Raw genomic sequence first — 26,786 nt, forward strand, 5'->3', positions numbered from 1 at the left:
GCTGGCGTCTTGTCCGTGCTTTGCAGGTGGAGAAACTGTAGGGAAAAAACAGTGTCAATGAATGGGGATCAGGTGGGGGAGCAACCAAAGGAAGAAGGGCATGTGTGGTGCTGGGACAGCAGCGTCCCAGCTCTTAATGCATCAGCTGTGTTTCCATGGCAGAGCATTAGCAGTGCCTCACGTGTGTGCCAATAAGCACAGCGGTGTTGCAGGTGCAGCACGTGCATGGAATGTCAGCTGCTGGGAATAGAGGGAATCAGGGACGGTTGTGTGTGTGCTGTCAGGCTTCGTGGCGTTTTGTGGCAGTTAGGAATGTTGTTTTCCCTCGATCTGTGCAAATATTCTGTAGTTATCTCTATGTGAGATGAGGGGACTCATAAAGGCAAATTGCCTCGTCGGTTTCATGAGTACCAGGGGTAGAAATGAGGTTGGGTGCATCCATGTAGTTGCTCCAGGATCAAATAAGAAAGCAAATTCTCAGCAGTTTAGCCTTTAATTTAATGTCAGGGAGGGCAGGGAGGTGATTGTCCTCCTCTGCTCTGCCCCCACGAAGCCCCACTTGGAGCACTGTGTCCAGGCCTGAGCTCCCCAGCACAAGAAGGATGTGGAGCTGTTGGAGTGGGCCCAGAGATGGGCACAAAGATGCTCAGAGGGCTGGAGCCACCTCTGCTATGAAGAAAGGCTGAGGGAGGTGGGCTTGTTCAGTCTGGAGAAGAGAAGGCTCTGAGGAGACCTCATTGCAGCCTTCCAGTACTTGAGACCTTATAAGTAGGAGGGAGAGCACCTTTTTACATGGTCTAATAGTGATAGGACAAGGGAAAATGGCTTTAAACTTAAAGAGGGGAGATTGAGGTTAGTTGTTAGGAGATAACTCTTTACTCAGAGGGCAGTGAGGTGCTGGAACAAATTTCCCAGAGAGCTGTGGGTGCCCCATTCCTGGAGGTGCCCAAGGCCGGGTTGGATGGGCGCTGGGTCGCCTGAGCTGGTGGGGTTGAGGAGTGCCCAAAGGCTGTCTTTGAGAAGGAGGACTGGGGGAACTACAGGCCAAGAAGGCTGGTGTTGATCACTGAGAAGATGATGGAGTAACTTGCACTGGAAACTATATGGTGGACAAGAAGGTGCTTGGGAGCAGCCAGCATGGATTCAAACAGAGGAAGTCACGACCAACTTCATACAGTTCTGTGGTGATTAGCTTGGTAGGTGAGGACAGAGCAGTATATTGACCACCTGGTCTTTAGTAAGGCTTTCAACCCCGTCTCCCACGAGATCCTTTTAGACAAGCTGTTGATGTATGGGCTGGATAGGCAGACAGTGAAGCGAACGGAAAGCCCAGAGGGCAATGATCAGTGGCAAAAATCTAATTGGAGGCCAGCAACAGGGGATGAGACTGGGTCTGGTCGGTACCTTCACTAATGGTCTGGGTGATGGGGAAGCGTGACAGCACTGGGAGTGGTGGTGTGCCCCCATACAGGGGAACTTAGGGAGGCTGCAGAAATGAAGTTCAGCAAGTGCAAACTCCTGCCCCTGGGGAGGAGCAACCCCAAGTACCAGCACATGCCGGGGTCTGGCTGCTGGGCAGAGAAAGACTGGGGTGTCCCCGTGGGAACCAAGCTGAACAGGAGCCAGCACTGCGCCCTGGCTGCAAGGAACGCTAACGCTACCCTGGCCTTCTGTAGGCAAAGCACTGGCAGCGGCCGGAGGGAGGCGAACCGCCTCCTCCCTCCCAGGCCCTCTATTGCACAGACCCTCTCCAGCCAGGCCCGAGCGCCGCCCCGGCCCAGGCCCAGGCCCGGCTGCAGGCGGCGCCATCCCCGCCCCGCCCGGCGGTAACGCGCAGGCGCCTCACGGAGCAGTGCCGGACGCGGAAGCGGGCGCGGCGGCGGCTCTGATCCGGCCCTTTGCTGTCGGCCGGCCGCGGGGCCAGGCCCGGAGCTGGAGCGGCGGGCGGAGGTGAGCGGGGAGGCCCGGAGGCGGAGCTAGGCCGCGGGGTGAGCGGGGCGGCCTGGAGGCATCGCGGCTGCTCCGTGAAGGGCAGGGGCGAGCGAGGGAAGCCTGTGCAGCGCGTTGACGTGAACTCTGGGGGTAGGGAGTGTGGGGAGTGTAGGGAGTGCCAGTGGGCGCCGTGCGAGCGCGGACGGGGAGAAGAGCAGTTCAGCTCGTGGTGAGGCATCTCCGTGCTGCCACACGGGAGGGTAACTCGGTCCTTTGTTACAGGGAGACCGCAAGGAGATCCCAGCTGGGCGCCAGGAAAGCACAACTGAAGGTATCTATACACACACATATATATGTATATTTAACATATTCTGTTCTTTTCTTTTTTTCTTTTTATATTATGAATGATGTGTGTGTCCATCAGCTGTACAGCGTGTTGCTTCACCGCTCTCATGCCTGTACATGTAAGTGATCCAAGAGAGCCCATTTCTGTATTCCCAGTAGCACCTGCCTGGGCTCTGTGAGAACCCCCTGTTCTTATCAGGCTGATCCAGCTTCCTCTGCGGTGATGAAGTCTGTCCTTTACTTGGCTAACCGATTGCTGGCACTCAGTCTGGGATAGCAAATTGCTTCGTGCTCTTCTTTGCCTGGATGATAGTAAAGTGCTGTGACCTCTTTTGTGTAGCTCAAAGATCTGTAGAACAAACAGGCAGAAGAGAGTTGGTGGATCTGCCTATCAACTAAACGTTTTAAAGGCAAATTAATACCTGAGAAGACGAAATAGTGACCGGGCGGGAAATACTGAGTGGCTTTTAGATAGCGATGAGCTTGAGCTGGGAAACAGCTGGTTATTTTCCTCAGGGACTGGTGACTTGTTCCAGTGCCACAGTGAGAGGCAGTGTCTGCCCGAAGCCTTGAGTTCTGCACGACCTTGCAGTCATTGCTCAGACACAGACATTGAATAGCAAGGGCAAATCTCATGCCTTCCCCTGCACGTAGCTCAGAGATGCTAACCTGCTCCTTCTGTTCCCGCAGCGCCGGCCGGCAGCATGGTGAACGAGAGGCGCGAGGGCGGGCTGCTGGTGCACCTGGGCCCCCAGCTGCAGGCCTACCCGCAGGAGCTGCTGCGGCAGCGGCGCGGCCCCGACGGCGCCCCGGAGTACCTGGTGCGGTGGCGCGTGGTCGGCGCGGAGGAGCGGGCGGCGGGCGGCGGCGGCGGCGGCGGCGGCTCCTCCGCGGGGCTCCGCTCGGAGAGCGTGGCCATGTGGCTGTCGGCGGAGGAGGTCCGCGCCGGCTGCCCGGCGCTGCTGGGCGGGGGGGGAGCGGGCGGGGCCGCGGGCGAAGGAGGAGAGGGCGCCCGGCCCGCCGCCCGCGCCGCCGGACGAGGCCTCGCTGCTGGAGATGAAGGCCGACGTCGGGAGCCTGGTGCGGCGAGCCGGCCGGCAGCTGGCCGGCAGCGGGACCCCCGCGTCCTCCGTCCTCAACACCATCCACGTGCTGAGCGCGTACGCCGGCATCGGCGCGCTGGCGGGCGCCTTCAAGGAGACGGGAGCCCTGGAGCTGCTGATGGAGATGCTGTGCCACGAGGAGAAGCCGATCTGCCGCGGCGCCGGCGAGATGCTGAGGGCTCTGGCTTCGCACGACGCAGGTGGGGGCTGCCGCTGAGGGCGCCGGTGCTTTTGTAGGGCGGGGGCTCGGGGAGCGGGGCCTTGCGGGGCTGTTGGCTCTCTGCGGTCGTTGGCGTGGAGCCTCTCCTCGGGCCCCGCTGAGCAGAGGCTGATCCTGCCCAGCGCTCTCGTCAGAGAGGAACTGCTGCGGCTCGGAGGCGCCCGATGTGTTGGGTGCAGCTGGTGGGTTGCTGTGGGCCAGCAGAAGTGTTGGTGTGTCCATCTGGCATGTGGTGTTCCACAAGAGTTGTCTGGCTTGTGGTGTCCTGGTGCTGAATTCATGCTGCTGTGGGACCACTGGGGGGCAGATGGTGGTTAAAACGTGACCCTATTTGTTTCCTGGACACCTGCTTTGGAGCCAGTAGTTTGGGGTTGCTGGTTTGGGGGTATCCCGCAGCCCTTGGGATGCGGAAATGCGGTGTTACTTGGCAGAGCAAAATGTCATCAATTTAATTCAGAGGACAGGCTGCAGATCATACAACCACAGAATCATAAAAGTGGAAAAAGGCCACTAAATGATCATCCAGTCCAACTGCCAAGCCACCCCCACTGTGCCCACTGACCACATCCCTCAGTGCCACATCTTCACATTTCTTGAACACCTCCAGGGACGGTGACCCCACCACTCCCTGGGCAGCTGTGCCACTGCCTCACCGCTCTCTGGGAGAAGGAATTGTTCCTAACAGCCAACCTGAACCTCCCCTGGCACAACGTCAGGCCATCCCCTCTCGTCCTATGGCTGTTCCCTGGGAGCAGAGGCCGACCCCACCTCACACAGCCTCCTTTCAGGTCGCTGCAGAGAGCCAGGCGGTCTCCCCTGATCCTCCTCTTCTCCATACCGAGCAGCCCCGCTTCCCTCAGCCGCTCCCCATCACACTGTGCTCCAGAGCCCTCACAGCTCCGCTGCCCTTCTCTGGACACGCTCCAGGCCCTCAGTGTCTTTCTCGCAGTGAGGGCCCGGCACTGAGCGCAGCACTCGAGGTGCGGCCTCAGCAGTGCCAGTGCGGAGGGACGGTCACCTCCTGCTCCTGCTGGCCGCACTCCCGCTGACACACGCCGGGGTGCCGTTGGCCTTCTTGGCCGCCTGGGCACACTGCTGGCTCGCGTTCAGCCGGCTGTCAGCTAACAGCCCCGCAGCCTTTACCTCCGCACAGCTTGCCAGCCACTGCCCCGAGGCTGCAGTGCTGTATGGGGCTTGTGTGACCAAAGCACAGCACCTGGCACTTGGTCGTATTGAGGCTCATACAATTGGCCTCACCCCATTGATCCAGTCTATCCAGATGTAGGACCCTGCTGCCCTCAGGCAGATCAACACTTTCTCACAACTTTGTGTCATACACAAACTTACTGAGGGTACACTCAATCCCCTTGTCCAGGTAATAAATAAATATAATAAACAGGACACTGAGCAGTAAAACAGTTTCTTGCCTTCCAGAGTCTCTCTGGTGCAAGGAGGATGGTGTAAGAGTGCTCTTTAGAGAGTTTGAATGGTTTCTGTTGCTGTTACAGGGAGTCGGACCTATATCCTTCTGTCTCTGAGCCAGCAGGATGGCATCGAGCAGCACATGGACTTTGACAGCCGTTACACCTTGCTGGAGCTGTTTGCTGAGATGATGTCCTCTGAAGAGCACTGTGTGTCCTTTGAGGGGATTCATCTCCCTCAGGTAGTGGCAAGGCCTGCCAGTTCTGGAAAGGGCAGGAATGAAAGTGGGGCCCTAGAGCTTGCTGGTGTCCTGCTTGGTTAGGAAAGATGGGTAGTTGACAGTGGGCAGCTGAGCAGGACCTGGTACTGTGAGGGCTGGCACAGGTCTGGGCCTGGCTTGAGGCCGAGGTGTGGTGAGGAAGCAGGAGGAGGGCCTGTCTGCGGGCAGGGTGGGCTGAGGGGGGCTGTGTTGCTGCCCACTGGTCCGCAGCCATTGCAGAGCCGTGGATGAGCCGGAGAGGGCGGGAGGTGCTCAGCCAGCTGCAGTCTGACAGCCCTCCCTGCCCGTTGCAGATCCCCGGGAAGCAGCTGTTCGCCCTGGTGAAGCGCTACCTGTGCGTCACTTCTCTCCTGGACAAGCTCAGCGGCGGTGAGGAGCAGAGCGAGGAGTGGCAGGCGAGCAGCCGCGTGAAGCAGGAGTTTGAGTTCAGCATGGCTATGGCAAACCTCATTGTGGAGCTGGTGCGCGTGATGGGCTGGGACCACAGCCACAAGCCGGAGCCGCCATCCCAGCAGGAGACGAAGCCTCGCACCGCCCGCTCCATTTTCCAGCCTAAAACCCCAGCCTGCATTGCTAACCCAGTGCCTGTGCTCTCTTCAAACCACGGTTGCCAGAAAAAGCAAAACTGTGCCTTCCTGACCTCATCAGACTTTGCTGACCGGAGTGGCTATGTGGAGTATTTGAAGGCAAACCTGGTGCGCGGCATGTGGGTGCGCATGCTGGAGGACTGCAGTGATGTTAGAGCTGGGGACGAGGGGAAGTTCCTTCAGAGTGGTTATAAGATGCACACAGCACAGGTAGGTCACTAGTGGAAGAAGTGTGGCTGGGATGGCAGAGGGGGGTAACGGGTGACTGGTGATTTCCTGATGGTATCTTCATATGTTTGAAATTGGGCTACAATTGAAATTGAAAGTGTACTGTGATGTGGGCTAAATCTGTCCTATCAAAGAAGTCACCTTTCAGAGCTGAAAGTGATAGTTCTGAGATAAGCTTTCTTGTTGAGTATGATCTGTCCTGCTAAGGTTTCTCAGCTTCTGTAGAGGTGGCTGTATGCTGGAACTGTTGTTTTCCCTGCTTTCATCTTGGGGGTAGTTTGGGAACGCGTTTGCTGGACGCAGCAGGAGCTTCTTGAAGGCCTTATGCCTTTAGAAATGCCCTTTGGGTAAGTGGACCTTAAGTATGAACCTGTTGCAAAAAATAGAGCTGTTAGTGCTGCACTGTTGCAGTAGAATTGATGAGCTTGTATCAGAGGTCAGGGAAAAGGCCTCAATACTTTAGGAAGAGCAGAGGGCCTCTCTGTAGGCATTCATCTCTAGCCATCCTCAGTACATCCTACAAAGGTTGTGTGGGTAAGTCTATGCTGGAACAGCTGGGCCTAGAGTCAGGCCTGGGGTTGGGACAGCATTTGAGTGGGCACTGGGAGGTGTTTGCTCCAGCTTGGACTTCTTTCTTGAGACTTCTGTCCTGGAGGCTGGTTAAGTTCAGTGAGGGCTTTTGTGACAATGGGGCAGGGAGCTGATGGGCTTTGTGTACCACTTCAGTCTATGCGTGGTTATTTCTGCATGTTGTCTACCATTCTGGTGCTTTGGCCAAGTCTTTGAGCCTGCCAAACGCTGCAGCTAGAGTTGCAATCAGTGTTTTCTTAAAAATCAGGCTTTAGCTGACTGTCATCCACAGTTAGAGGGCTGTATCTGCTTTGTCCTCCACTCAGTCCAATGCTGTGTGAATCATAGAATCACAGAATATCCCAAGTTGGAAGGGCCCGTAAGGATCATTGTGTCCAATTCCTGGCTCCAAATGCATGGTTAGGTTGTGGAGATGGTTTGAAGCCACTCTAATTGGTCACGGCTGTACCTCTTCAGCCTGTGCCTAGAGGCTTCCTTACTTCCAGTTGATTTCTGCAGATAACATGTGGTCTGCAAAGGGGTCAGGTGCCAGACTAGTGCACAAAGCTGCACATAACTGATATTCAAAAATCAGTCAAAAAGCCCCACTAATATCTGTAGAAATGCATGACTTCCTAATGCTCTTTCCAAATCTCTCTTGCTCTAACCAAAGCTTGCTCCTAATCCTTCCAGAGAAAAGGCAGGGAATTTGAAATTACCTTCTGCATGTTTAAAGACCATCGCTTTTTGTTACACATGAAATTCTTTTTGGCAACTAACTTACTCTGATTACTCCAAGCTCATCAACTGCCTCTTGGTTTTGGAGCACTTCCTGTAGCTGCAACTTAACCAGCCAGCTTAAAATGCTCAGAAATGTGCAGGTGGGATGCTGGCAGCCTTATCTGCTGCTGTGGTGGTGGATATTACAAGCATGTGCCTGGACAGGGAGAGCATAACTGCTAGGGCAGTTTGTGCTGTGCCAGTTCGGCTTGCCCATCTTTGTGCTGTCTTCCAGTTCTGTTTTTTCCCCTTCATACTCCTAAGGTTCTGGCTTCTGTTGAACAGATTTCTTGCCCAGATCCTCTACTTAATCGCTTTCTTCTGTGCTTTAATCATTTCCCGTCTGGTGCTCTGTGTTCTTCTGAAGTTTACAATTGAGCTTTTAATCTAGAAAGTCAATTATTTCACTAAAGAAAATGAATGTGTGTCAACGTGCCAAACTCAAACTTGACACAGATTTACCTGTTACTTCAGATTTGTTATTTATCTTCAACACCTTTAGTTATTCTTTCCGCTAAAATATGCTTTAAAATTTTACAAACTGATAAAGTCAAAGCACTGGAGCTGTTCTGATGATGATTATTTTTTTAAACCATTTTTTTCCCTCAAATTATGTGTTCAAGAAACAATTTCTTGTGTTCAAGAAATGTTGAGGTGTTGTACTGAGGGATATGGTTTAGTGGGAAATATTGGTGGTAGGTGGACGTTTGGACTGGATGATCTTGGAGGTCTTCTCCAGTCTTGGTGATGCTGTGATTCTGTAAGCACTGTCTTTAGGGTTCATTGGTCACTTGAGAACGTCTCTGAGTAACAGCAATCCTTCCCACTTCCCAGCTGTGCCTTCTGGCAGATTACTTGGCATCTTGCTTCTCTTTCAATTGTGTCACCTTCCAGATTTGTGTCCCTCTTCCCCCCATTGCTTTGCTTTCTCTTGTTCACCTATATTCCAGCAAAACACATCCTTAGTTTTAGACCATGCAGAGATGATTTTTTCATTGTGGGTCTCCCCTATTCAATAACTGCTTTGCATCTTGTTTTATTTTAAAGGGGATGGTAAACCTTTTGCTCTGTAATGCCTTTAACAGCACCGTCCATAAGGAGATATCCAAAGGAAGTATCTTTCAGAGAGATCTTTATTCACTGTTGAGCTGAAGTGACTTCCAGTGCACTTAGTCCATTTGGCCCATGAGTTCCTCCTTTTGTTTATTTTTCTATCTGATTAAGCTGAACGAACCTCCAGTTGCTTATTTTGTGTTGGTTGGTTTGTTTGTTTTTGCAATTGCTTTATATTCAGTTAAGGCCTTTTGTAAGGCTTGCATTACTGGCAAAACTAGATCTGAAAGGTAGTCAACATTCAGTGAAGAAGTTTTTTGGCGTTTACATTTTCATGTCCATGATTTCTGCCTCTGTAAGTGTTGCTTGCCCACCAGTCTCTAGGAAGTTGACATCTTGTAGTGGTGCAGCCTTTGGGGATGTCCATCTTTATCGTGTTCTGTATGCTCATACCTATGTGTGTGTCTGCAGCAGACTCCTAGAGTTAAGTGAGAAGTTTTTGATTCAAACTCTCTGAGGATTTTTCTTTCCATGGGGAGATATCGGGGATCAGGCATCTCAAAATCGTCTTTGTAATGCCATTTCTAAATTGCTGTCCTGGACCTTTGCCATCACTCTCTTACTAAAGGGAAACTCGATTTATATCTCTGTTCCTCTTAGAAACATTCTGTCTTGTGTCTCATACTTGCTTTGTACTGCCAGATTACCTGTCTTGTAGTCAGCCTTCTGTGTGCCAAATGCAAACTTGGGTGCATTTTTCATTGGGGCCAGCCTCTCACGTGTCTCTCGTCTCTCCTTTCCTTTGCTTTGGTTTCTATTGCTTTCTTTACCCCTCCACATTCTGGATGCAGTGTTTTGTAGAGTTTTATCATAGTTTCTTGTCCTTCAGTCCTAGGCTTTATATGACTCCTTTGAGATTACGTTTGATGTATTGTCGGTTTGGGTCAGGGATTTCTTGAAGGCTAATAGGTGCTGTGTATGTGGCTTAACTCAGTTTCCTTCCATCTGGGGCTTTCTTGAAGTCTATCAGCATCTGAACTTTTTGACTTTCCCATGAGCAGAACGAACATGAATGAGTGAGCAAATCTGACTGCCTAATCTGTTTCACCCCTAGGTCTTGTGGAAGTCAACAGGTCAGACCTACTGGATGCACTGGCACATGTTGGAGATTATTGGCTTTGCAGAGGGGCAGGATGATCCTGGTGGTCAGGAGAAAGAGTGTGATCTGATAGTGAGCTTTAATCCAGACAGAGGTGAGGTTTTGCACTGCATATGTGTGTCTATATCATCTCTTTTTGATTCTGCTATGGCACATTTTTCAGTGGTGAACTTTATATGGCTAGGTGTGTTTTTCTTTAGTAGGCTGAATTTAGAAGGCTTTATCAGCTTGATTGTGCGGAGCTCTTTAAGTAGTCACATGTGGCTGCTTATAGTATTTTTGAATCCTAGACTTCTGTCATGATACAATAAGGAGTATAAAATTTGATTTAAACTCTGTCAAAAATATATGTTAGAATCAGCTAAACAAACTGCCAAAATAAGAGTGTAGACTCTCAAAGGTGAGGCTGCCTTAGAGACCTTCAGATCCACTTAAATAAGAGATATGGACTTTTAAAAGCATTAACATGCCAACTTATGTTTAACTTAATACCACTCAGCTTTGGGAAGGATGAGTGTGAAATGCACTTATTTCAAAAGACATCTACAGAGTCTCCTGGGGTTGGGATCCTTTGATTTAGTCCTCACTCTGGGTGAGAATAAAAGGGTCCATGGGCTTCTGTTCTGCAGCTCCAAGAGGCTTCAAAGAAGACTGCAGTCCCCACCTGCCCCACTCCACGGCTCTGCTCCCAGCACACTCTTGCTGCCGTCCTGTCACCTCCCTTTACCGCACTGGGTTGGGGTTGGAGTGGTCATCACAGGCTCCTGCTTTGGGAGTGAGGGCTGTGCAACAGAGGATGGTTCTGCACAGGGAAGCTGGTGGGGCTGACGGTGCCTTTCCTCCCTCTGTCCTGCAGCCACACAGCCGCTTTTCTCCAAGCCCCCGGGGGGGCTGTACTCGCTGCCTTACCTGGGGGAGCAGCCGAGCAGAGCTGCAGCCACCCTGAGCCGTGCTGAGTGGTGGGAGCTGCTCTTCTTTGTGAAGAAGCTGGAAGCGCAGCAGCAGGAGGAGATCGTCCGACTCATCTGGCAGGAGCACACTGAGCAGGTATGGGCCAGAGCGGCACGGGGAAGCCTGAGGGAGGGGGCATGTGGTGCTGGGAGGGGTCTGGGGCTCTGTGCCGGAGCAGCACCTCTGTCTGGTTGGGCCCGGGCCGTCTCAGGGGCGTGGGGTCCATCGTGTGTCCGTGTGGATTGACGTATCTCCATCTGCACAGCTGTCAGAGCCGTCCGAGGACGCCCTGCTGCAGCTGCCGGTCCCTGCGGAGCTGGCCCAGAAGGTGCTGCAGGCCCTGGAGAAGCGGCTTCAGGGCAGTGCTCAGAGCGAGCTGCGCAGCTCCCGTGTCTACGCCAAGTACTTGCCGGGGAGTGGGGCCGAGCAGCGCGGCGGGGGCAGTGCCACGGTGTCCTCAGAAGGCGATGACCCCAGAGCTGTGTCGGCCGAGGTGGCGAAGGAAGAGCTTTCCGCAGCCACGGCCCTCAGGTCGGATTCCCAGCTGTTCTGTGAGCTGCTGGAGAGGGAAGGGCTGCGCTTCCCGCAGGCTGCAGAGCAGAGCGAAGGTGAGGGCCCGACGGAGGGAGGCGGCCCGGGGGAGGCGGCCGGTGGGTGCCGGGGCTGCGGGCCCATCTCTGGGAGCTGCTGCGGGTGCTGCTGGCGATGTCCCGGCCTCCCTCCCTCCTGCAGCGTGGGGCGGCTGCGAGGGCGGCTGCCTGGCCGAGGTGCAGCGTGTGGCGGATGCGATCCTGCGTGGTGACTGCGAGGCAGAGCTGCGCGTGGCCGGGCTGCGGCACGTGGTGAAGGTGCTGGAGGAGGCCCCGGAGCAGGAGCAGCACGGCGGCAAGGCCCAGGGCGGGCCGGGGACCAGGTGCGGGGCTGAGCGGCGCGAGAGGGGCGGCTCTCACATGTCTGAGCCCCAGGTGGGCTCATGTGGGGCGATCCGAGCACGGTAGGGCCGCGTGGGCAGGTGAAGGCGGCTCTGGGGGGCCCCTGCTGAGGTGCCCTCGGCCACACAGGGAGAAGCTGGTGAAGGCGGTGGTGGAGCTGCTGAGCAGCGAGGAGACCGAGCCGTGCCCGGCGGCGCTGGCGCTGCGGCTGGTGGCCCTGCTGATGGAGAGGTGTGACTGCTGTGTGCCCTTCGCCACAGAGGGCGGCGTGCGGGCGATGCTGGCCTGCATGCGGCAGCACGCGACCTCCGCCCTGGTGCAGCAGGCCGGCCTGGCGGTGAGTGCGTGTGGGAGCTCGGGGGTCGGCGGGGCCCGCTTTGGTGCCCGCCGCCCCCTGAGCCGCTGCGGGCCACGCAGGCCCTGAAGGTGCTGGTGGGAGCCGGAGGTGCCGGCGGGAAGCCTTCGCTGCTGAGCCGCGCCGACGCACAGATGATGCGGGAGATCTTTGCCAGCATCGGCTCTGCCTGCGGCGAGGGCTCACCCGGCCTGCTGGGTGCCATCCCCGCTGCCATCCGTGCCATGCAGGGCGTGCCAGGGTAGGGACGGGGCTGGGCAGGTTATGGGGAGCTCCGCACCTGGGGAGGAAGGTGCCCACACGGCCACATCCCCGCAGGGGCTCCTCGGGCGTGCAGAACGGGCTGCTGGTGGTGAAAATGCTGGTGGATGGGCACCGAGGCCTGGCGGAGCAGCTGGTGGGCTGTGATCTCCCTGTGGTGCTGCAGAGCTGCTGGCGGGCCGGGCGGGACGCCGGCTGCCCCAACGCCATGCTGGCCCTCGGCGTCATCAACCGCCTGGCGGAGCACCGGCTGCCCTGCGGCCCTGAGATTGCAGGTACTGCGCGGGCGGCCCTCCGTGCCACGGCCCCGCAGGCGGGGGCTGAGGATCCTGTCCTGTGCTGCCCGTCCCGCAGGCGCCGAGGCTCTGCTGCTGGAGGCGAGGGAGGCACAGGCACCCGCAGGCGGCCTGTGGGACGGCGCGCTGCCCGAGGACGTGGTGGTGGCCCTGGAGCGGCAGCTGTGCGGCGTGGCCGCCATTCCTGCGGGTGAGGCATCCCGGCAGCTGCAGGAGCGCCGGTGCTTCCGTCCGCTGCTGCGCAGCCTCGAGCTGCCGGGGGCGGAGAAGGCCGTGGGGCTGCGGATCATCAGGTGGGGCTCGGTCGCAGCGTGGGGGCCCGGGGCAGGGCTGCCTCGTGCCCCAGCCTGAGCGGCCCCGTCTGTCGTGCAGAATCCTGAGCGCGTTCCTGGATGGCTACCGGGAGGACGCGCTGCCCTGGCATGAGTGCGCGGAGCCGTGCCTGTCCTTCCTGAGCGCTCACAGCGGCGACCGCGAGGTGAGAGGGCCTCGGTGCTCCCGGGGGCAGGGAGGGCTGTGCTGCGTGCCGCCGGCTCAGGGCCGTGTCCCCGCAGGTGGTGCAGGAGGCGGTGGGCTTCCTGCACCGCCTGGCTACCGCCAGCAAAGACTGCACCGTGGGGATGTGCCGTGCGGGCGCCCGCGAGGCTGTGGCCAAAGCCCTGGACAAGCACGGCCCGGCCCTGCCGCTGGCGCCTGCCCTGCTAGAGCTGGTGAGCGACTGCGAGAGGCACGCCGCGCTCTACAGGAAGCTGACGGGCAGCATCTTGGCCGGCTGCATCCAGGTGGGCTGGGTGTGTAAGCTGCCCGGCTTGGGGGCTTGGCAAGAAGGATGCGGTCCCTGCTGACGGCGCGGCCTCGTCCCCATCCCCAGGTGGTGCTGGGGCAGATCGAGGAGCACCGCCGCAGCCAGCGGCCCATCAGTGTGCCCTTCTTTGATGTCTTTCTGCACAACCTGTGCCGAGGTGAGCGCGGGAGTGGGAGCCGGGCCCCGTGCCGGGCTGTGTGTCCCAGCAGCAGCTGAGGCTGGGTGTGCTCTCCCTGCAGGCTCCAGCGTGGAGGTGAAGGAGGACAAGTGCTGGGAGAAGGTGCAGGTCTCCTCCAACCCGCACCGTGCCAGCAAGCTGACGGACAGGAACCCCAAGACCTACTGGGAGTCGAACGGCAGCACCGGCTCCCACTACATCACCATCCACATGCAGTGCGGGGTGGTGGTCAGGTAGGGCTGTGCAGGGAGGAGATGGCTCCGTGCACACTGTCCCCGCGGGTTGCTGGGGTTGCTGGATGTGGGTGGGGGCTGTGGGGCAGCGCCGTGTTTGCCATGCAGGGAGATGAGCATGCTGGTGGCCAGCGAGGACTCGAGCTACATGCCGGCCCGTGTGGTGGTGCTGGGGGGGGACAGCCCCGCCGACGTCCGGACGGAGCTGAACGCGGTGAGTTGCAGTGGTGCTGCGGGGCTGTGGGGCGATCCTGGCCACGGCTGCACCAGGGCTGACCGGGAGCGTGCGGGTGGCTGCTCTCACTGCCCACGCTGAGAGCTCCCGTCTGCCCACAGGTGACCGTCCTGCCCTCGGCCAGCAGGGTGGTGCTGCTGGAGAACATGACTCGCTTCTGGCCCGTCATCCAGATCCGGGTGAAGCGGTGCCAGCAGGTGGGAGCTGCGGCCAGCCCGGGGCACGGCAGCGGGCATCAGGGATGCAGACGGAGCTCAGGGTTGCGCTTTCCTGCAGGGCGGCATCGACACGCGTGTGCGTGGCATCGAGGTGCTGGGGCCCAAGCCCACCTTCTGGCCCATCTTCAAGGAGCAGCTGTGCCGACGCACGTTCCTCTCCTGTAGTGCTCGGGCGCACACCTGGTGCCAGGAAATCCACCGGGATCGGGGGCAGCTGCTGCAGCTCTTTGGCAAGTGAGTGGTGCGTGGGCTGTGCCGTCTGTCCCTGGGGTCCCGAGGCAGCAGGGGTGCTGCTGGCAGCCCGAGGGGGGACCGCGGGGCAGAGGCTGAATCCTGCCCTGGGAGGAGTGGGGCTGCAGCAGTCTCCCGCCTGGTGAGGGGCAGGGCTGGGAGCGATCCCCGTCGCCCCCTGGACTGGCGAGGCGGTTCCGTGTGCAGTTGGTGGCTGCTTGCTGCCATACCGTGCCGCCCACTCACTGTTGCAGGCTGAACCGGGCATTGCAGCACGAGCAAGACTTCGCCGACCGCTTCCTTCCTGACGATGAGGCGGCCCGAGCCCTGGGCAGGACGTGCTGGGAGGCCCTGGTGACCCCCGTGGTGCAGAGCATCACCAGCCCAGGTAGCGCCGTCATCGCGGGCCCTCCCTGCGGTGCTCGAGGCCCCCCCTGAGTCTCTGTGTCCCAGCAGACCCCAGCGGCATCAGCCCTCTGGCCTGGCTGCTGGGCGAGTACGTGGGGAGCGCAGAGCCGCCCCGCGGTGACGCCTTCGGTTCCTGTGTGCGGCTCCTGACCCAACTCCTGGTGCACGTGGACCCGGGCGGTGCGGAGCCGGAGGAGGCGGGAGCAGCCGGTGAGCACGGGGCTGCCTTCCTGCGGGGCCAGGCAAGGGGCAGCGTGCGGGGCTGAGCCTCGGCCATGCCTTAGCAGGTGGGAAGGAGGGCAGGAAGAAGGAGACGCCGGGCCGGGTGGCGGTGGCGGTGAAGTCTGGCGGCCTGTGGGACATGGTGCGGTGCTGGCGTGGCGTGGTGCAGCAGCAGGTAGGGTGCGGGGCGGTCGGTGCTGGCGGGGCCTGTGTCAGTCCCGCTGCAGGCTCACCCCTCGGCCATGCCCGCAGGTGCAGCGGTTCCTGGAGATGTCAGGGCAGGCACCGGACGTGGTGGAGGGGTACTGCGCGCTGTACCGGCGCCTGCGCGGTGCCACGGAGGAGCTCTTTGGGCAGCAGGCTGCCTTCGTGGCAGCCCTGGGCCAGGGCTTTGCCGGGGCTCTGCTGCAGCTCTCCTTCCTGACCGCCCTGCACGTGAGTCCAGGGGCCCAGCGCGGCCCTTGCCCATGCCCGTGCCCAGCTGTGGGAACGCAGGCCTGGAGCGCTCCCTGCCTGGAGCCCTCCCTCACGCACGTCCCCTTCTGCGTGGCCCGGGGCTCCTTCCCGTGCCCCGTCCCCGCTGCGGCCGCCCCGTGCCCACACAGCCATCCCCGTCCCTCCGCAGGTGAGCGAGCGGTTCGCCCGCTACCTGGACAGGAAGGTGCGGGAGCTGCACGGGGCCGCGGGCGGCGCGGGGCAGCTGCAGCAGATCCTGGAGCCCTTCGTCGTCTTCGGCGGCCTGGAGTTTGCCCACACCTTCGAGCACTTCTACCGGTGAGTGCGCTGCCCCTGCTGCGCCCTGGGGAGGGAAGGGCCGCGAGGGCCCGGGGCTCCGTCGCCCCGCAGGGGCCGTCCCGGTGGCGGCGGGGCCGAGGCGGCCCTGACCTGCGGCTGTGGCAGGCTGTACCTGGGGGACCGGCTGCTGGCGCAGGGGCCCTCCTGGCTGGAAGGGGCGGCGGTGGAGCAGATGGGGCTGTGCTTCCCCCGCCGCTTCCCCCAGGAGATGCTGAGCGACCTGGCGGCGTCGGAGGAGCTGCGGCGGCACTTCGGCCTCTTCCGGCTGCAGGAGCGGGACCGGCGGCTGCTGGAGCGGGGCCTGGGCACGGAGAGCCCCGAGGCTGAGGTGAGGGGCGGAGGGATGGGGGCCGGGGGCCGCTCGGTTCCCGGCGGGGCGCTGAGCCGCCCTCTGTCCCCGCGCCCAGGTGCCGGGGGAGGCCCCTGCAGCCGATGCGCTGGAGGTGGAGGTGCTGGTGCTGTCCCCGCGCTGCTGGCCCGTGTCCCCGCTGTGCTACGTGGAGGAGCCGCGGAGGTTCTTCCCGGCGGCGCTGAGCTCCCCGCTGGATGAGTTCGCGGACTTCTGGCGGCACAGTGAGTGCGGCGGCGGTGGGGTCGGGGCTCTCAGCCGGCGCTGCAGGGGCACCGGGAGCGCACACGTGGCTGACGCTGCCCTGGCAGGCCAGAGCCGGCCGGGCTGGGTGTGCTCGAGGCCCCGGCGGCTGCAGTGGACGTGGCTGGGCCACGCCGAGCTGCGTTTTGGAGACTGCGTCCTCCACGTGTCCACGCTGCAGATGTACATCCTGCTGCGCTTCAACAGCGCTGAGGTAGGAGCCGGGCCGCGGGGCGGGAGGGCCGTGGCTGGTGCTGCCTTCTGGGGGGGCTCCCAGCGGCGTTTGGGGCGGGGATGTCCCCGCCTGCTCATTGCCCTCCCTCCCTCTGCAGGAGGTGGCGGTGGAGGCCCTGCTGCAGGCGACGGGGCTCCCTGCTGAGCTGGTGCACCAGGCCCTGGCCCCGCTGACCCACGGTGATGGCATCCTGGTGCAGAGCTGCACACAGGGGGGTGAGTGTGGGGCTGGGATCCCCGTGGGGCAGTGCTGACCTGGTTCCTTGTGGTGCTAGCTGGGGAAGTGGGAGTTTGGGATGTATGTAATTGGGCTGGGTGCATCTGGCTGCTGACACCTGGGTCTGGGCGTGAGATTAGGGCAGGAAGCTGGTGGCAGAGACTGACCTTGGGGTTTGGAAATGGTGTTTGGCGGCCCAGTCTCTGTTGTTGGTTGCGTCTGAGGTCTTTGCATGGTGTTGGGTGTTGTGTGTGTGTGTGTGTGTGTGTGTGACAGGCTTGAGGCTGTGTGGGAGGAACAGGGATCAGGGTGAGAGCTACAGAGGCAGCAGCGGGAGGCCCCAAGTTGGCTCCAGCAGCCACACAGGCCTCCTGGGGCTCCTTCAGGGACCAGCTTGGGGCCTGGCTGACCGTGGGCCGGGTGCAGCTCCAGGTGCCCTGCGGCTGAACCGGGCAGCCCTGGCCCATGCCTCTGGCCGCCACCTGAGGCTGCTGCCCCGGCAGAGGTACCTGCGGGCAGAGAGGGCTGAGAGCAGTGCCTTGGAGAGGAAGAGGAATGTCCTCTGCTGCCTCATCACCCGCATCCTCAAGGCGGAAAAGCAGCTGCACATCGACAACCTGGTGTTTAAGGTATGGCGGCTGAAGGTCTGGGGGACAGAGAGGGGCTGCCGGGTGATGAGTAAAGACTGATGCGCTCCTGTGCTGTTGCAGGTGATCGATGCCTGTGAGAAGGGTGAGCTGGGGCTGGGCCAGCAGTTCCTGAGCTTCTGCTGTCACAGTGTGGACGTGCTGTCCTGTGTCCTGCACCTGCTGAACCAGGGCTACCTCCGGCGCCAGGATGAGAGGCCTCATGTCCTGGAGTACGTCTCTGCTGAACGCACATCACCTCTTGGAGGCCAGGCACAGATGGTTTTCCAAAGAGGACTGCCAGACTCTTCTTTGGATGAGAACAGCACAGACTGTCTGAATTGGTAGGGATGTGTGTCACCTGGTGTTGGGGGGTTGTGCATCTCCACGTTGTAGGAATGTGACACATTGTTCCATTTTAGGTTGAATCCCAGCACAGAAAGATCAGAAGAGTTTCTGCTGGCAATGCTGCAAGTGCCAATGGGGCACACGCTCAGTCTGGAGGAAGCAAAGCTGCTCATGAACCAGACAGTACAACAGGTCCAGGATACCCTGAGCATCCCAGAGGATGTTGCTCGACACCTCCTCATGCACTGCAGGTGGAATGTGGATTTCCTGATTCAGTGCTACATAGAGGACCATGAATCTCTGCTCATCTCCTCGGGGCTCCTGGTGGAAAATGCCCAGCGCCCTCCAAGCCCAGGAACCCACTGCCCAGTCTGTGTGAACCAGCTGTGTCCCACTGAGAAGCCACCCACCCTCTGTTGCATGCACTACTGCTGCAAGGTAAAGATCAGAGTCTTTAGCTCCTGTAATTTGGCAGGGATTGCTGCTGTCTAATTGGAGCAGCTGTTCCTTTCCTTCTCCAAAACTGCTATCGAGTGATTTTCACAGTGCTTGTACTTATTAGCTTCCTTCTTTGTTGTGATCCTTCAGCTCAGAATTAGTCTGTTCCCAAACTGTTCTTACGCTTTTGTCTTTAGTGATGGTTCCATGTGCCTTCTGCTGGGTGGGGTGGGCTCCTGGTCTGGGATTTCTCCTTCACATGACCCAAGTGTGTAGCTCCTGTCTAGCTCTGATCTCTCCTCTATTTTCACAGCCTTGTTGGAATGAATATCTCACAACTCGCATTGAACAGAACATGGTCCTCAGCTGCACCTGTCCCATTTCTGAGTGCCGTGCACAGCCGACCACAGCATTCATCTGTTCCATTGTTTCCTCCAAGGAGGTTATAGCCAAGGTGAGGTGTAGGAGAGGTGGCTACTGGGTAGCCAAGCCATATTCCATTTCAGTCATTGCTAGCAGGTAATCTTGCTGCTACTTTTCTCCATCCCATATTTAAGACTGGTTTACACAGTCATCAGAAGCAGCAGGAGCTGCTTGTTCCGATGCAGGTGTTACTTTTCCCCCCCTCTTCTTTCAGTTTTTAATTACTGCTTAAAGCTGAATCCCTTCCCCACCTAGTGGCAGAGCTGTGGCTGTTGCATGACTGCCTTTAGAATCCTGTGTGAACAGTTAGGTAGAGAAATGAACAGTAGTCACAAAGACTGCTCTCTTACCATTTCACTTCAGCCCTGCAAACTGGCAACTAAAATGGGCAGGGCTACAGAAAACCATTTTATTCAATGTATCTGTTATATCTTTTCTGTAAGAAGTGTTTGGCAGATGACTGCATGTATCTGGGCACTGTATTCTTACTGGTTTTGCAAATCTTATGGTCCCACTTGTCTCAGAGCAGGCTCTTATATCCTATTGCTATGGCTATTTCACTGTTTTTACTGCCAGTTTTAACAAGTTGCTCAGGTGCTCTCACAGAAATGTCGTCTGTCTCCTTTTCTGCTCAATAGTGGGATGACTGGAGCTTTAGTGCTTTAACACAGAGTCACATGTACAGAGTCATAGAATAATTTAGGTTGCAGTTATGTTGTCCAACTGTGCTAAAAATAGCCAGCTTCTTGAGTGAAGATCTAACGGTTTTAACACTGATGTTAAAGCATACTGCTCCAGGTTCAGTCTTTTGCATCTTCCATTTAGATAGCTTTAGGCAGTGATAAGAGGTCCCTCTGCTGTCTTCTCTCTAGGCTGAACAAACCCAGCTCTCTCAGTGTCCTCTCATACATCTTGTGCTCTAGTCTCTGTCTTGCTGGCGTGTGGCCCTTCTAGTCTGTTAATGCCTATCTTGTACTTGGAAGCCCAAACGGCTGGTAGCATCCACTTGTGACACCAGCACCAATAGCTGTGAGAAATCCCCTCTCTTGCCTGCTCCCTGCACTCTTGCTGATGCAAGAGTTTTTATCTCCAGAGGTGCCTTCCAGTTCTTAGCTGTTCTGCGTTTCTATAAAATAATCTCCAGATATGAGATGAGATGTGGGGGTAAAAACACAAAGGGTACAAAAAACCAAACTAGCTCAGTGCTTTTCTGTCGCAAGCAGTTGTTGAGGTGGGTGTAGAGCCCAGAGGTACCAGACCCTAGGTGTAAGGCCTAGCCATACAGATTCTCTGCCTTAAATCTGCTCTCTGGCTTCTCCTTACAGTATGAAAAAGCCCTTCTCAGACGCTATGTGGAATGTTGTTCCAACCTGACATGGTGCACCAACCCTCAGGGCTGTGATCAGATCCTCCTTAAGGATGGACTTGGTTATGAGGCAGCCTGTTCCAAGTGCTCCTGGATATCTTGTTTCAACTGCAGCTTCCCAGAGGTGAGGCTGAACTGAATCGCAAGCTTTGCTGCCTTGGGTTTGGCACTTACCTTTCTGTTTTTGTGTGTTTGACTCTCTCTCTCTTTCAGGCCCATTACCCTGCTAGCTGCAGCCACATGTCTCAGTGGGTGGATGATGATGGCTACTATGAGGGAATGACAAGTGAAGCCCAAAGCAAGCATCTGGCTAAGCTCATTTCAAAGCACTGTCCAAACTGCCAAGCTCAGATAGAGAAAAATGAGGGGTGTCTGCAGTGAGTATCCATTCTTGTTTGGTGCTTAGTACAGGAAGGTGCAGACATACAGTTAGCTGCACTGTGCTGCGTTACTGAAGGAAGAGATGAGGTTTCATGTGGATCTCACTCTAAACTGCAGAGTGCTTAGGTTATCCTTCTCAGTAAGGTGGTACTCTGAGATTGTGCTGCCTCTTCTCCTCTTTTGCTTCTGAATGTTTTCCTTTTCTTTTTTTCTTTTTTTAAAGCATAATTTACTTCCAGCAAAACTTCAAAAAATACCTGCAGAAAAGTGCATAGTAATGAGAGAATGAGAGTGACTAGGCTGCATGCTTCTGTGTTGTAGGGGAGCACTGGGAGGAACTGTTTTCAAGCAGCTTTTAGGACTGAATGATTCCCATTGTTCTTGTTCATCTATGCAGTATGACGTGTGCCAAGTGTAATCATGGCTTCTGCTGGCGTTGCCTCAAGCCCTGGAGGCCAACTCATAAGGATTATTACAACTGCTCCGTTATGGTGAGTAATTTGCACTGTCCCAGTGGTTTGTGCTTGTGTTCAGATACACCTGGCCTCTCAGGCAGGGGCTGAAGATCTAAAGGGAGGTGGGAGGCAAATGGATGAGACCAGGCTCATCTCGGTAGTGTGTAGCAATAGGACAAGGGGCAATGGCCTAATACTTGAACATAGGAAGTTCTGTACTAACACATGGAAGAACTTCTATATGGTAAAGGTGATGGAGCACTGCAATAGGCTGCCCAGAGAGGTGGCGGAGTCTCCTTCTGTGGAGATATTCAAGACCCATTTGGACACCTACCTGTGTGACGTGTTGTAGGGAACTGCTTTAGCAGGGGGTTGGACTCAAGGATCTCTTGAGTCCCCTTCCAGCTCCTGCAGTTCTGTGATTCTGTGATCTCCACTTCTGCCCTTTACTGTGGGCTCAGCTTCAAGCACTTACCGACAATATTGTCAAAGCCTGTATCTGTGGTAGCCATTTCCAGGCAATTTTGGCACCTGTGAGAAATTGTTACAGGTTACTTCTACCTGCTTTTTCAGGTGAGTAAAGCAGCTTGGCAGGAGAAGCGTTTCCAGGATTACAATGAGAGATGCACCTTCCATCATCGTGCGAGGGTAAGGCCTCCTTTTTTTTTATTTGCAGAAGCTTTGTTGCCCTAGCCCTGGTGAGTTTCAGTTGTGTCTCAATGCATTTCACCCAAAGCTTAGAAACAGGCTTCAGGTCCCAGTGAGGATGCCTGGTTGTGGCACCCTTGATCTGGCATAAGGGATAGGATAGTTCTTGGTCTGCTTTCTTTTGTCTGTGGAGGTGCAACACCTAACTTGTGGTGTTTCACCTGCTCAGACTGATGCAGTAGTTGGAAGCAGTGACTAAGAGGACTGAAAGCTGAACTCTAACCTAGAGCTGAGTTGCTGTGAAAGGTTAAAGCTGTAGCACAGTAGAGATGCTGTAGTTGGGTGCAGTTGAGTTGCTCTCCTGCTGCTTGCATTTTCTGTTTTGGTGCTTTAGAGTGTGCAGCAATTATCTGTGTGAAAGGTGCTGGGTTTTTTGTTGTTGTTGTTTTTTGATCTTGTGGAGCTTGAAACGGACTTTTTTCCCCTCCTGTGGTTATTGCAGGAATTTGCTGTGAGTCTGAGGAACAAGGTTTCTTCCATGAGTGAGATACCGAAAATTAGGACTTTGACCTTTGTTCTCCATGCCTGCAAAGTGCTGGAACAGGCACGGAAGGTAAGACTAGATAAAAAGTTTAGGCTTTATTTTTTTTGAAGTGTATTATGCCTTTCTTAAGGTGACAAGATGCCATTAGGAAGACCTTGCTGTAATCCAGCAAGGGGAGGCAGAAAAACCTCAAAGGGAGCAGTAGCATCAGAAAAGGAGAAAGGCTCATGTTCACCTTTCTGAGCTGGGCTCCCTTGGCAGTGCTTCTCACGGCTGGATCATAAGAAACAGCTCAAGTTTACAACTTGGAATCAGCACAGGTGTTAGAGTTAGTCTAGAGTTAGAGTTGATTTGGACCATTCTGGTTTAAAATGTCCTAATGGTGGGCACTTACCTTTGGAAAACTCTCCTGATACTGTGATACATTTAGGAAGTCCCTCTATCAAGAGGGACTCTATCATGATTTTCCTTTCTTCACTGCATGATGAGCTGTACCTATTTTAGGTGCACTGACTTAGCAACGCATGCCCTGTTGGCTGAATTATGAAGGATTTGTCGTGCAGCCACTGGATCTGTGCAGCAAACCTGTAGTAGGATAGATCTGCAATGTTTTCCTTCCCCTGAAACCCGGGGAGGAGGTGGGAATTGCCTTTACCATGCATACCTTCTTTGTACGGACAGATTTGATTTTGAGAAACACTTGGAACAAGAGAATCTGCCCGTTTTGTCTTCTCATTATGGCAGTCCCTGTGTTTGGTAGGGTACACATCATTGTTGCCTGCTGCTGCTGGCTTTTCTGGCCTCCTTTCTTTAAATAGAAACAGTGGTCTTGTTCTTGCTGGGTACCTGGATGGATTTAGCAGTTGATCATCCTTAACAGAAGCTTGTCAGTCCTTGAAATTTAGTCCTGGGCTCTTGGGGCTGCATAGCTCCATATTTGCTTTCCCTTGGCTTCAGTTCTCTCTGTTCAGTGCCACTTGAGCTCAACCCAGGCTGCCCAGCAATGGGTAGGTTCTGTGCACTGATTGTTTTGACACCTTCCCTGTCGGTCAGTCACGCTTGTGAGGCATTTGCAGTCTGTGTTCTTGTGATGTTTTGTGAGTTGAGAACAATCTGGTATTTCAGACTTAAGTTCAAAATAATGACACTTTCATTTTCAATTTAAACTGTATGAGTAGGTCTAGGTGGCCTGGCACTGCTGTCACTTGGCATAATGGTTTACTGGGCTGTTACCACAGACCAGAAATGTGCCAGACTTCTCTCAGCCATTGTTACTGAGGGCTGGAAGGATTTGGTGTTGCTCTCCTTCTTACCTTGCCCATGCTGAAGCAGAATGCTTAACAGCATGGTCTGTACTGCTCCAGGTGCTGGCCTACTCCTGTGTGTACAGCTATTATAACCAGGACACGGAAAGCATTGATATTGTGGAACAGCAGACTGAGAGCCTAGAGCTTCACACAAATGCTCTGCAGATCCTTCTAGGTAAGTCCCACAGTCTCTCCAAAGTACTGACTAGCAGTTCCTGATATGTGGTTCAAAGGGTGATAGCTCTGTAAGGCAATAGCATGCACACCAGCACCCAGCAGATGTCTGGTCACATCTCCCAGCATGTTTCTGACTTCTCAATGTCATTTGGGGGAAGTCCATTGAAGCAATTTGGCTGCTAGCACAGTTTGATGCAGTAATAAGCAATATGCTTCCTTCTGAAGGAGGAATGTATTTGCACAAGGAACCTAAGGAGCTGTGACTGAGCTCAGAGACTTGTTTTCTGCTTAAGAACAGGGGGATCAATGTGATTTTCTTCTGTCTCGAATTGCAGAGGAAACCCTGCTGCACTACCAGGACCTGGCTTCTTCTCTTCGGCTTCTGAAAGCAGAGCATTTCAGTACTGGTTTGGAGTTGGTGCATCGGATCAAGGAGCGTCTCTTTGCAATTCTCTGGCACTCCACACAGGTGAAGTCCCTGGGGTCAACAGGTGGCTTGTCTTGCTCTGTCTAGTTTGATTTTGGCCAGCCTAGAAAAGGGCTTGATTAGCTGAGGGTACAGACTGTGAGGTGCCGTGAGTATGTATGGGTGTTGGGAAGGGGTTTGCAGTACAAAGTAGACCTCACATACTGTCTCTCTCTTCTGGCTGTTTTTCCATGCTGGCAGGATTTCCGTATTGGGCTTGAAGCTTTGGCAGATCCTGCTCAGACTAAGGTGAAACTCTCAAATGTGCCTTCTTCGGCCCCTGCCTCTTTAGGGTGAGTCTTCTTCACAGTGTGACAAGGAAAGGTGGTGAGTGCAGAAGAAACACTTGCGACTAGTTTTCTCCCGTGCTCACTGAAATGCAAAATAGTTAATAAAATACATTGATTTCTTGTGTCCTGTATTGTGGTTTGAAATGAGAAGGTAAGTAACAGTTGTGTAATGGAGGTTTCACTGGGTTCTCTTAGGCTATGTTTGAGAAAGCTCCATTGCTGGCAGACCCAGTTATGAGTGTTGCTCTACCTGGACTCTCCTGGGTTCTTGCAGGCAGTCACCTGCTCTTTCTTCAGAGGTGTGTTAGAGATCTAGGAGGTACCTGAATGAGAACAATGAGAACAATGCACTTGGAGAGAAATAGAAGGGCCTAGCACTTGTTTTAGAAAGGGACTAGAGAAGACACGGCTGTAAAATAGTGTGTTGAGAGGTGAAATTAATAGTTTCTTGTGACCCTCAGCTGGAGTACTGAGCTGAGGAAGGTGTTAAGTGTGACTGAAAGGTGGTCAGTTTAAAACCAAGTCCTCTTCTGTATGATACAGTGCTTAAACCAAAGGACACAGCTGGTAGGTGCAATCCCACTGTGACCAGAGCCTTGGACAGCTGCTGTGTTTCCGGGAGCTAAACAGGGTATGCTGAGGATTGCAAGAAGGAATGACAGATAGGCCAAGGGAGACCCAGTTTTAGGGCAGGATTTCTTATTTCTTCCAAGGAGGCTGTGACACCAGAGCTGCTGACTGCAGTTTGTTGGCCTATCCACAGGTGGCTTGCTGGCACATCCCTGTGCTGCATGTGTGAATAAAGCCATTAAATCACTACCTTCTAGGCGTACCTGCATGGCTGCTGAATCCTTAAGGCATAGCTTTGGCAGAGGCTGCTGAGGTGATGGCAGTGGGAAGGACAAGGGTAGTGGGGCTGGGTCATGGTTGCTGCTCTGATACTCTTCTCTTCAACAGGCCCAAAAACGCCATCTTGTGCAAGTCCCCCAACACAGATGAAGATGGCAGTGAGGTTGAAGATGAGGAGTATGAACCACACTGGCAGGAAGACTATGATGATGACGATGATGATGACGACGACTTAGATGAAGACAACTTTCTGTTTTATGATGAGTCAGATAACCTTGATTGTGACTCCTACTTTGATGATGATGATGCCTATGACTAGAGGTTGGCTGTTGTCATCTGACCTGCCAGCCTGGGTCTCTGCCTCCAGGCTGCCTTGACCAGTTTATCTTTGTCTTTCCTCAAAGACAGTGAGGACCTCTCAGGCAAAATTAAGAGACATATTCTTTGGAAGCTGCTTCCTCCTTAACTCCCCTTTAATATGCACAACTGTTGCTCTGGACAGATAGGCTGTGTTACTGTGGTCACACTTTTCAGAAAAACATCTCTTGTTTCTATTTCCACCCTATTTACACTCATCTAGTTGAGTTAGAAAGTCACAGCTTGGTTTCAAATTGAGGACTGTGTGTCACCTGTTGAAGGAGTTAAGAGTTCAGTCCGTTGGAGTGATCTCAAGTCCTGTGGTGGATGTCCTCAGAAGACACTATATAATCTAGCCAGTGTATAGAAGTATTGTGAAGCAATGTGTTAACACTCGAGCCAAAGCCAAATTCTGGAGCTGCTGGGGTTCCCTCCGGAGCCACAGATGGACATGGCTCAGTGCATTTGTCCATCTGAGGGGGACACTGTTTTTCTTGCTTGTTCTTGGAGCTGTCTTCTCTGCTATGAAGCGGGACGGGCTATTAAGAGTATGGGCACAGGTTTGCAGGGCTGCATTTAAGTGTATACATACACGCATGCATGTACATACATCTATAAAAAAATATACAGAGGTTGTTTGGAATGTATGTTATCTTTAAAAAAAAAAAAAACAACCACAAAACCAACCCTGAGGAACAAGGGTTGACAAAAATCTCTTTATAAAAGTTTTTCTTTCCTAGCACTAGCCTCCTTGTGGTCAATAGGGGACATGACATGGGTGCAGAGGGAGAGCAGAAAGTGATGTAGATGAGCTCAGTCCAGGAATTGTTTGTGAAATTGTTGAGGGTTTGGGATCCTTGCCCTTTCAGACAGAGGAGTGGCAAAGAGGGCAGAGCACCAGGGGGTTGAAACAAGAAGTTCTCCTTTAAGTGTATTTCTGGTAAAAAGAAGAACCCTCAATATAAACCCTCATCTTAAGCCGAAGCTCTAAACTACAACCCAGAGTCGGACAACATCCTCCAAGCACACAGATGAAGTCAATCCCTTTAATCTCACAGCACCCCCAGGGTCCTGCTGGAGCTAGAGTTGTGCAGACAGAACAGAGAGGTTCACTCTCTTCTTGCACATCATCCAGCTTCTTTGTCCTCTAGTCTGGTCTCCTCTAGAGCCTCTGCCTGTCCTTCTGGTGTCTCCCAAGCACACGTCTCTAGCCCAGAGCTGGCTGCCAGCCTGTGTTATGTTCTGAGCCACGCTCTGGGACTTAGAGCA

General features: G+C 55.1%; 1 protein-coding gene across 1 annotated transcript; it reads left to right on the forward strand.

Annotated features, from left to right (window-relative positions):
• The first annotated feature begins 1,854 nt into the window (after nt 1-1,854).
• CUL9 (cullin 9) lies at nt 1,855-26,256 on the forward strand. The gene is given in 43 exon segments (XM_015283421.4): nt 1,855-1,950; nt 2,215-2,263; nt 2,968-3,244; nt 3,246-3,580; nt 5,109-5,263; nt 5,596-6,099; nt 9,635-9,773; nt 10,536-10,726; nt 10,896-11,238; nt 11,363-11,543; nt 11,692-11,899; nt 11,980-12,158; nt 12,236-12,453; nt 12,533-12,767; nt 12,847-12,952; nt 13,029-13,256; nt 13,346-13,436; nt 13,519-13,690; nt 13,799-13,904; nt 14,027-14,122; nt 14,202-14,377; nt 14,629-14,762; nt 14,831-14,992; nt 15,070-15,179; nt 15,257-15,439; nt 15,630-15,778; nt 15,905-16,127; nt 16,207-16,372; nt 16,460-16,605; nt 16,724-16,841; nt 17,269-17,471; nt 17,553-17,812; nt 17,891-18,254; nt 18,568-18,708; nt 20,003-20,167; nt 20,257-20,420; nt 20,822-20,915; nt 21,453-21,527; nt 22,030-22,140; nt 23,436-23,553; nt 23,891-24,024; nt 24,223-24,314; nt 25,269-26,256. Coding segments are annotated over 41 exon segments (7,449 nt in total). The 5' UTR covers nt 1,855-1,950; nt 2,215-2,263; nt 2,968-2,981; the 3' UTR covers nt 25,480-26,256.
• Nucleotides 26,257-26,786: the final 530 nt, after the last annotated feature.

This window comes from Gallus gallus, chromosome 3, assembly GCF_016699485.2.
Source record: "Gallus gallus isolate bGalGal1 chromosome 3, bGalGal1.mat.broiler.GRCg7b, whole genome shotgun sequence".
NCBI classification, from domain to species: Eukaryota; Metazoa; Chordata; class Aves; order Galliformes; family Phasianidae; genus Gallus; species Gallus gallus.